Source organism: Anoplolepis gracilipes, chromosome 12 (genome assembly GCF_047496725.1).
Source record: "Anoplolepis gracilipes chromosome 12, ASM4749672v1, whole genome shotgun sequence".
NCBI lineage: Eukaryota > Metazoa > Arthropoda > Insecta > Hymenoptera > Formicidae > Anoplolepis > Anoplolepis gracilipes.
The window spans coordinates 2,821,303-2,832,695 of record NC_132981.1 but is presented as its reverse complement, the minus strand read 5'-3'; the positions used below and the strand labels follow the sequence as shown (position 1 = coordinate 2,832,695).

General features: G+C 27.6%; 2 protein-coding genes across 2 annotated transcripts; both read left to right on the top strand.

The window, feature by feature from the left end:
• Positions 1-4,887: 4,887 nt before the first annotated feature.
• Positions 4,888-8,111, top strand: LOC140672088 (odorant receptor 85c-like). The gene is made up of 4 exons (XM_072903927.1): positions 4,888-5,118; positions 5,489-5,809; positions 6,139-6,526; positions 7,332-8,111. The coding sequence occupies exons 1-4, from the start codon at positions 4,984-4,986 to the stop codon at positions 7,670-7,672; spliced, it is 1,185 nt and encodes a 394-aa protein (XP_072760028.1). The 5' UTR covers positions 4,888-4,983; the 3' UTR covers positions 7,673-8,111.
• A 374-nt stretch (positions 8,112-8,485) lies between these two features.
• Positions 8,486-11,268, top strand: LOC140672080 (odorant receptor 4-like). Its single transcript, XM_072903918.1, has 4 exons — positions 8,486-8,979; positions 9,302-9,622; positions 9,971-10,358; positions 10,689-11,268. Exons 1-4 carry the CDS (start codon positions 8,842-8,844, stop codon positions 11,024-11,026), a joined length of 1,185 nt encoding a protein of 394 aa, XP_072760019.1. The 5' UTR covers positions 8,486-8,841; the 3' UTR covers positions 11,027-11,268.
• Positions 11,269-11,393: the final 125 nt, after the last annotated feature.

Genomic DNA, 11,393 nt, shown 5'->3' with positions numbered 1-11,393 from the left:
ATCATTAAGTGAATATCTTTCAAGTAGTGTGGCAGATTTTTTGACATTATCTCGGAAAGCTAGAATCAAATCATCTGTTAGTCTTTTAACTTACAAACTATAAGGCCGGTGGGATTTTTTATTTTTATATTATGTTTTTAGATTTTTTATATCTTTCTCTAAGAAAAAGGTATTCTTGTTTTATTTCGTTAAAACTAACTATTTTCAAGAAAAACGCATTTGATCGATAGAAAGTAAACCTTTATTCGTAATAATTGAATAATGATTTTCAAAATAATACAAAATTACATTTGTATATTAAAATTTATTTAAAAGAAAACAAATTTAGCCAAATTAAAAAAAATGTTCAAAATGACTTCCACCGACTCTAACGCATTTCCGTGCACGACGAATTGATGCCTGCTGTGTACCCGCCATAATATCTCAAGATCATTTCTTATTTGTTCACAGTGATAAATAATATTTTCAAGTAATTATTTTCTCTTTTTTTTAGAGAAAGAATTTAAAACATAATTTAAAAATAAAACGCCTACCAACTTTAAAGTTTTATAAGTCAAATGACTTACAAGTGATCCAATTCTGGCTTTTCGAGATGATGTCAAAAAATCTGCCACATTACTTTAAAGATTTTTACTTAATAATAAAAAAAAGTTCTTGTACAATATTAAGATCTACAAAGTAATATAAAAGTTATTTAAGAAAAATGATTCTTAAATTTAAACTCTAGAGACAAATATCTCGGTAGAAATGCAGTATAGAAAAATATTTTATAGGAACTTATGGGATTAATTTTACCTGCTCTAAATATCCACGAGAGATTGCCCACCTTTACCAGAGCACTCTGTATATATATTTGACTTTTAAAGAAAATATAAATAAGTGTAACTTTTCCGTATCTTCTTTCTTTTGCTTACATTGTTTAAATTATATAGTTTTATATAATCAAAATTTATATCAAAAACTTTGTACAATCTAATTTAACATATTTATTTATAAAGTAATTGTTATATCGTATAGTTTCTCACAATGATCAGTCTGCTGATAGATTTTCTCCAGAACTGCGGTGATATCCCAGACAATCTGGAATTTTTTCTTGTAACACACCTGCTCGCATTCATGGATAAATATAATTTTTACACGTATCTATATGAAAAAGATTGCCATCAATGTGAGTTCTGCAATTAACAATTGGTCTTTGTCCATGGAGAAACAATCTTATGTCATAATGACGCGATACGCACGATTAGGTCGAATAATAGCTGTATTTCATGTGCTAGTTGGTCTTATAGCCGTTCCCATATTATATTTCTGTCTTCGTGGGAAGTAAAGAGCAGGTGTTCAATATTTTTGTGTTTGTGATTTTTTTTAGAGCTAGTTACATTTTCTTTTTCTAAATGTACATAATAGTATTACAATTAAAGTAAAATGCAGCAATTAGAGTAAGAATAATTGATAATAATAAAAATAAAAAAGGAATAAGAGTAAAAGTTTGTTTATATCTATAGTGAATAATTACGACAAATTATATATAAGATTTGTTATAAACTATCTTTCGCAAAAAAAATTTTATTTCTTATGCATGTGCTACTGATTTGTTTATAAGTACTTTTTCATTTTATGATATTATATTTTAAAATAATGTATTTGTATATTATATGATTTTAATATTGTGTAATATATCCGAAGATATTTTACATGACAGGTTGTAACTATTGGAAATGACACTGCAACTTTATGGAATTTTGTCATTGCGGTATCATGTTTATGTAAAGGAATTTCATATACCACATACAAAGCAATTCTTGTTCTGCAAATATTACAGAGGTTTGTAATTTACACAGCAGAATGCGCAAGCGATAGCTTTTTCTTTGCTATTACCATGCATCTCTGCGGCCAATTAGAGCTCTTGAGAATTCGCTTTGTCGAAATTGAAAGAAAACTCACAGACAGAAATCATTATCGAAATTTTTTGAGGCCATGGATTCGAAGACATAATCAACTGATAATATTGGCTAAAAATATTGAGGACAGCTTTAATCTTACTTTATTGATTCGCTTATCAATAATTACCATAGTCATTGTAGTTTCAGGTATACACGTGTCACAAACAATCTTAATGAATTCCACTTACTGATTTAATTATACGGTTTACTTTACAATTAAAAAATTAAATTTTTGATATAGTAAACTTTGCAGAATTTTAATTAATAATTTATTAAAGCTTGTAAAACTTATGAAGCTCTTATAATTGACGTAAAATAGTTTAATAACTAAGATAATGCTTGAAAAAATATGTATTAAAAAGCATATAGAAAAAAATAACGCAGTAAAAGGAACAGCTCTTTTCAGGAATGCGTTTCATTGTATCTGTTAAACATCAGAACTACACTAATATGATGAAAAGTATAAGCTTTATCCAATTTTCTTTCCTGCAATCCTTTGTGTTCACGCACGCCGGCGATACTTTGCGGAATCAAAGTGAATCGATCTTTTCGGCGATATGTGACTCAACATGGCACAAATTTTCGTCTAATGCAATAAAAGATTTGATATTCATTATGATGAGAATAAAGATCTCTCTGCATCTATCACGCGAAGCACAATGACTTCTGGATACTTTAAGAACTGCCTTAGCATACATATCGTTTTTACAGATTACGTTGACAGAATGATTTGTTATATTATTGTTTAGCAGAATACTTTATAATATTTATTAATTGTTTGCTAATCAATTTTTGACATGTGGATAAAAATTGGAAATAAGTGAAAGATAAGAAAAGTAAAAGAATAAAAGAAATAAAAGATAACTAAAAGAAATAGAAAGTATATTTATTCGACTTTGATATGTCACTTTTCGCGCATCCTTCGAACGTCATATCTACATATACATATACATACAGGTGTCCCATAATCGATGAAAGACTTACTAATGGCAGATTCTTGAGATTATTTGAAGATGATATTTTTTCTTAGCAAAATGTGTGTCAAAGTATTAGTAATAATTTCCGAGTTAAATAAAAGATTGAAAAAAAGGCGCTTCTCGCAAACTAAACTTTTTCGAGTTAAAAGATTACTAAAAGTACATTCTTTAATTTCAGATAGAGTTTACTCTAATGGAATTTTAATTTAAGACTTAATTATAAAGATATATAATGATAAAAGTTGGAAGCTTGCAAAAAATGATGATGTCCCTTAACATTTTCGCTGAGGAAAAATCACCAAATGATCTCAAGAATCTCTCTTTCTCTCTTCTTCATGCTATCAGTCTTTCTCTCTCTTTCTTCTTTTTTCATCTCATTCTTTGTACGTTTCTTAACTACTCAATATGGCGCGTTGATAAAGGAATAAAGCAATCATTACAATATGTTTAGAAATAAAAAGTATACAATCATAAATCTTTGTATATAATATAGTTATATTAATTATATCTATATAATATTTATTATTTATTATTTATAATTATTATTTATTATTTATTTAAAATATATTTATAAGAAAGATTTATAATTAATTTATGATTACTTGCTTAAAATTTATGTAAGATATAAATAAGTAAGTAATTATAAATCTTTCTATCTTTAATATATATTAATTATCTTTATATAATATTTGTTATTTATTTAAAAATAATACACATAAATCTTGTGTATATTTTCATACAAATTCCAATTAACACATGTTTATTAGACTGCATGTAGGAAGATCCGATAATTTCGATTTTTTATTCGGGGCTCGCACACATATATAAATTTATTAATTGATAATTTTAAATTATGTACATAATAATAGATGTGTTATTTAATAATATTACAATAAAAAATAATATAATCTTTAAAAACTTATCTTTTTAGGAAAAGTTAAAAAAAAAGAACACAAAGTATGCGCATCAATTACAAAAAATTGTTTTATAAAATTGTTTTATTTTATACAAAACAGTATTATTTTAATTTAAAAAAAAACTTATTATATTAAAAATAATTGTTGTGCAAAATATTTGTCTTAACTTTTTACAAAAAAGATAATTATATAAATATAAAAAATTGTGCCAAAACAAACAATAAGAATAACACGTAATCTTAAAATTAATAAAAATTTAATTTAAAAAACATGCGCTACTAACCGAACAATATGCTAATGAAATTTTATCGTACTTTTATATTTTATTATAACTATTGATGTATCACTTGGTACAAAAAATCTGTTATTACAATATATTACCAATTGTGCATTGCTCAGATTATTAAAACGATTACAGTAAAACGACCAAATAAAGACTTGAATGGATGGAAATAGATGTAAGTATTTTACCCAGAATAAAAACTCTTTCTTTTTCTTCTCTCTTGATCTATTTTAAATTTATTATTATTATATATAATAATATGTTTAATAGTTTGATGTGTAATGTTTTTAATGAGCATTAACACATTAATAAAAAATTAGAAATATTTATAATAGAAAAAATCTTTAAACATAGCTTTATAAGTAAAGTTTGTTAAGTCGGGTAATGCAAAATTTAAGCAATAAGAATGTGCTAATCTTTCTGAAGAAAAAGGTAGAAAAAGAAATTGAAATATGAAAAATGTAAATCTAAATATGAAGAATCTATGGTTAAATGAATTTGCAACTTTTCTTGTTTCTCACAATTGTCGATCAATATTTCAAAAAAATGCGCTAAGTCTAATTTCTAATATATTATTTGTTTCGTAATAAACGGCTATCGACGGACTGATAAAACTGTTGAAGACATTGAAAATCACACATATTAGAAAGACAGATAGAGGGATATTAGAAAAATGTATGGTTATACAAATTTGTTCTGTCATTTATCTTATACCGACATAAAAACCGATCGATCAGCAAGCGATGAGTCTTGCGCATCGACAGTAATTCCTCCTAAATTCATATATATCAAGTAGATGTAGAGAAACAGTCTATATGACTACTATTCTATTTTTTTGAGATCGAAACTAACTGTCGTGAAATATGGTGGCATACGGGAATGATGGTATGGACTATGGTTTCTCGATGATAAGAACAATGATGCGACTAATCGGAGTGTGGCCTTTGCAGCAGAATTTTATTTGCACATTTCGTTGGATTTTGGTATTCATTACTGAGGTAAGAGAAGATAATATAAAACGCAATAAATGTTTCTTTTGAATGTAGAACATGATGGTAAATATGTAAACTTTCTACAAGTTTTTTTATTCAAAATTAACATAATAATAATCCAACAATTATCCGGTTACATTTTTGCAATTGATTTAAAATGAAAAATCGAGAAGTTCATGAAAAAGAAATTTTATACACATATGTGTATGTGTATATGTATATATATATATTTGTTTTTTTTAAGAAAATATAAGTGTAATTTCTTCTCTTTTTCTCTCTCTCGTTATACATTGTGAAACATATATAGTTTTATTAGCAAAAACCTTGCACAATATACCTTAACATATTCATTTACAAAGCAGTTATTATCGTATAGTCTCTCACAGTGATGGGTCTGCTGATAGATTATTTTAAGAACTGCGGTGATATCAAAGACAATCTGGAATTTTTTCTTATGATAGACTCCTGCTTTCATGCGTGGATAAATGTCATTTCGGCACGTGTCTATATGAAAAGAATTGCCGTCAACGTGAGTTCTGCAATGGACGATTGGTCTTTGTCCACGGAGAAACAATCTTATGTAATAATGATGCGATATGCAAAATTAGGTCGAATAATTACCATACTTCATTTGATGATTGGCGTTATAGCCGCTCCCTTATATTATGTTTCTACCTTTACCGGAAGTAAACAGCAGGTGTCAATATTTTTGTGTTTGTGATTTTTAGGGCTTAGATTTTCTTTTTCCAGTTATACAGAATACTATCATAATTAAAGTAAAATGCAGCAATTGAAATAAGAATAATTGGTAATAATAAAAATAAGAGTAAATTTGTTTATATCTATAGCGAATAATTACGATTAATTATATATAAGATTTGTTATAAACAATCTTTTACAAAAAGGATTTTAATTCTTATGCATGCTACTGATTTGTTTGTAAATATTTTTTTGTTTTATAATATCATATTTTAAAATAATGTATATTATATAATTCTAATATTGTGAAAATATTTTACATAATAGGTTGTAACTATCGGAAATGACACTACAATCTTATGGAATTTTGTCATTCCGGCATCATGTTTATTTAAAGAAATTTCGTATTCCACGTACAAAGCAATTCTTGTTCTGCAAATATTACAAGGGCTTCTAGTCTACACAGCAGAGTGTGCAAGCGATAGCTTTTTCTTTGCAATTACCATGCATCTTTGCGGTCAATTAGAGCTCTTGAGAATTCGGTTTGTTGAAATTGAAAGACAAATTGCCGACAGAAATCATTATCGAAATTTTTTGAGGCCATGGATTAGAAGACATAACAAACTGATAATATTAGCTAAAAATATCGAAGACAGCTTTAATCTTACTTTATTGATTCGCTTATCAATAATTACCATAGTCATAGCAGTTTCAGGTACACGTGTCACAAATAATTTTAATGAATTCCATTACTGTTTTATTTTATTTACCGTTTACTTTACAACTAAAGAATTAAATTTTCGATATAATAGCCTTTATAGAAATTTAATTAATCATTTATTAAATCTTGTAAAAATTATGAAGGTCTTATAATCGACGTAAAGTAGCTTAGTAACTAACAAGAAAAGGGTTGGAAGTGTCCCCCTCCGATTTTAATGAGCTTTCAATATGTTGTAGTCTAGGTCAAAATAGGAGACAGGTATTTTTTTATATGTGCTCTTGAAGGTAAAATATCCTCTTGAAAAAAATCGGTTTTTATATTTCTAAGCGAATACCGTCGAAACGGTAAGAGATATAAAAAAAGTTTCTAATAAAAGTTTTATGGTTTTTAATGTACTTTAAAACGGCATAATCAGATTTTTCGAAAATGTCATATTTTTCGAAATCCCCCCTTCCCCCTTCAATTTTTGAAAAATCTGATTATGCAGTTTTAAAGTATATTAAAAACCATAAAACTTTTATTCGAAACTTTTTTTTATACCTCTTATTGCTTTGACGGTATTTACTCAGAAATATAAAAACCGATTTTTTTCAAGAGGGTGTTTCACCCCCTTAACGGCCGTAAGAGCACATATAAAAAAATACGTGTCTCCTATTTTGACCTAGACTACAACATATTCAAAGCTCATTAAAATCGGAGGGGGACACTTCCAACCCTTTTCTTGTAAGATAATGTTTGAAAAAATACGTATTAAAAAGCATAGAAAAAATAACGCAGTAAAAGAAACAGCTCTTTTCAGGAATGCGTCTCATTGTATCTGTCAAGCATCAGAACTACACTGATGTAGTGAAAAGTATAACTTTTATCCAACTCTCTTTCGTGCAATCTTTCATGTTCACCCACGCTGGCGATACTTTGCGGAATCAAAGCGAATCGATCGTTTTGGCGATACACGACTCAACATGGCACAAATTTTCGCCTAGCGCAATGAAGGATTTGATATTCATAATGATGAGAACGAATATTCCTTTGCAACTTACTGCTGGAAAGTTTTTTTATATCACTCGAAGTACAATGACGGATATTTTAAAAACTGCCTTGACGTATATATCGTTTTTACAGGTAACGATGACAGAATAATTTTGAAAGGATCAACATATAGCAGTCGTTTGTTTACAACATTATGGCATGTAAATAAATTGTAGATAAGTAAAACAAAAAATATATACTTTTATTTAAATATATTACTATATATATATGGCGGTATAATTTTAATATAAGAATGATGAAAGATTTGCCATTGATACTTTGAACAGCTAACTCTTATTATTTGACTGCAGAAAAACTTCTAGCGTTAAATTTCAACAGTTTTAAAAAGATTCTAAAGGTTTTTGTGATGTATTTTTTTTAAGGAAAAGTTATTTTAATTTATTACGTATCGCATAACATATTAATTTTAGAATTATAATTTTTTCTGAAACGCAACACTTAAAAAAATCTATTATTACAATAAATTTGTACACTGAATTACCGAGATTACTAAAATAATTATAATTAATCGACCAAATAGAGACTTGAATGGCTGGAGATAGATGTAAGCATTTTGCACAGAATAAAAAGTCTTGAGTAGATCTATTAAACATATTATTATTATCGTGATAATATTATTATTAGTTTAATGTGTAATATTTTTAATAAGTTTTTGAACATCGACAAATTAATGAACTATTAGAAATATTATTTATATATTAGAAAGTTATTTATATATTAGAAAAAAAGAATTATTTATATTAGAAAAAAATATTTACGATAAAACTTTTACACATAATTAGCGTCATGAGTTGTTCGTTTAGTTGGATAATGCAAACTTCAAGAATAAGCTAATACTTTCTGAAAAGGAAAAAAAGAAAAAGAACATGAAAAATATATCTAATTATACGAAGAATATATGGTTAAACAAATTTGCAATTTTTCTTGCTACTTGCAATTGTCGAACCACTATTTCAAACGTTGCGATAAGTCTAATAAATTATTTATTCTGTAATAAACAAGTATTGACAGGTTGACAAGCTATCAAAGATCTGAAAAATTGCGCATATCAGAAAGGTGGATGGATATTACAGAAATGTATGGTTACACAAATTTGTTCTGCCACTTATCTTACCGACATAAAGACTGATCAATGAACAAGCCATGAGTCTTGCGCGTCGACAATAGTAATTTCTCTGAAAATTATATGTATCGCATAGATGTAGAGCAACATTCGGTCACTATTTTTTTTTTGAGTTCGAAACTAACCGTCGTGAAACATGAAGGAACACTGGAACGATGGTATGGATTATGGGTTCTCACTGATAAGAGTGATGATGAGGATAGTAGGTGTATGGCCTTTGCAGCAAAATGACTTGGTTTGCACATTTCGTTGGTTTTTCATTTTCATCGCGCAGGTAAGAGAAGATATCGTAAAATGCAATAAATTTTTCTTTTCAATGTAGAACATGATGTAAGTATGCAAAAAGTTTTATGTACAAGAGTTTTTTATTGAAAATTAACATAAAAATTCAATATAATAATTCAATAATAACTCAATTACATTTTGCAGTTGGTTTAAAAAGAGAAATTTTATATACGTGTATTTATAATTAAATTTATAATTTGTGCAAATTATACAATTTAAACAAAATTCTATAATTTAATAATCAAAAACCTTGTACAATCTAATTTAACATATTTATTTATGAAACAGTTGAAGTAGTTGCTATCGTGTAGTCTTTCACAGTGACGGGTCTGCTGGTAGATTTTTTTAAGAACTGCGGAGATATCAAAGACAGTTTGGAGTTTTTGCTTATAGTAGACGCCTGCTTTCATGGGTGGACAAATATCATTTTGGCACGTGTCTATATGAAAAGAATTACCATCAATGTGAATTGTGCAATTGATGATTGGTCTTCGTCTACGGAGGAACGATCTTATGTAACAATGATAAAATACGCACGATTAGGTCGAATAATTACTATATTTCACGTGATAATTGGCCTCTTAGCTACTTTGTCATATTTTCCTTCTATTTTCTTCGGAAATCAACAGCAGGTGGTGTTTATTAAACATTTTTGTATTCGTAATTTTGTTTACAAATTGTTATTCTCTTTTTCTCTAAATTATACGTAATATTTTATTATTATAATTAAACTAAAATTCATCAAATCTAATAAAAATAATTGATATATAAATTTGTTTATATCTATAATGGATATTATAATTTATTACATATAAGATTCATTAATAAATAATCCGTAACAAAAATTATTTTAATTTTTGTTTATGCTGTTCATGTGTACTATTTATATACATATTATTTTTACAATATTATTTTAATGTGGTATTGTATAGTTCTATCATTGTGTAATATAATATATCTGGAGATATTTTATAAAACAGGTTGTCACTATTGGAAACGATACTACAACTTTATGGAATTTTGTCATTCCGGCCTCATGTTTATTTAAAGGAATTTCGTATTCCACATACAAGGCAGTTTTTGTCATGCAACTATTACAGGCGTTTATACTCTACGTAGCAGAGTGCGGAAACGATAACTTTTTCTTTGCTATTACCATGCATCTCTGCGGCCAATTAGAGCTCTTAAGGATTCGCTTTGTTAAAGTCGAAAGAAAAATTGCCGACAGAAATCATTATCGAAATTTTTTGAGACTATGGATTAAAAGGCATAATAAATTGATAACACTGGCTAAAAATATCGAGGACAGCTTTAATATTACTTTATTGATTCGTTTATCAATATCTACCATAGTCATTGCCATTTCAGGTACAACACACAATCTTGATTAATTTCAATGCAGTATTAATTATTTACGATTTACTTTACAACTAAAAGAATTAAATTTTCAATATAAGTAGACTTACAGAATTTTGATTAATACCACAGATCTGCGAGGTTTTATTGTTTGAGAATTATACGTGGTTTCACTTTTAATAACACCCTTAATTTCGCAGATTTATGTAATTTATTAAAATTTGTAAAAATTATGAAATAATCGACGTAAAGTAGCTTAATGAATAAAATGGTGCTTGAAAAAATATGTATTTAAGAGCATGTAGAAAAAAATAACGCAGTAAAAAAAACAGCCCTTTTCAGGAATGCGTACCCTTGTATCGTTTAAGCATCGGAATTACGGTGACATAGTGAAAACAATGAGCTTTATCCAATTCGCTCTTATGCAATCAGTCATGTTCACGCACGCCGGCGACGTTTTGCAAAGTCAAAGCGACTCGATCGTTTCGGCGATATACAACTCAGCATGGCACGAATTTTCGTCCAGCGCAATAAAAGATTTGATATTCATTATAATGAGAACGAATATTCCTCTGCAACTTAGTGCTGGCAAATTCTTTTATATCACGCGGAGCACAATAACGGATATTTTAAAAACTGCTTTGACATACATATCGTTTTTACAAGCGATGGCAGAATAATTACGTCATCGTATAGATATCATTTGCTTACCGCATTATAGCATGTAGATAAATGTAGATAAGTAAAACAGAAAATATACTTATATTTCAATATATCGCTATTCTCATTCTTCCGTCGTATCTGGTTCTTGAACAGACGTGATAAAGTCAAGAATATCAATATTTGTTCAAAAACGCGTACTGTTTTCTCAAACAAAACTTTAATTTTATACATACACATATATTTGTCAAATAATTTTTACGTTAAATGCAGTTTAATAAATTTTATTAATTATAAGTTTAATTATAAAATATACAATAATATCTTGTTTATAAAAATATTTCACTGAATATTTATTAAGTATGAAGTTAATTATTTTTATAGACA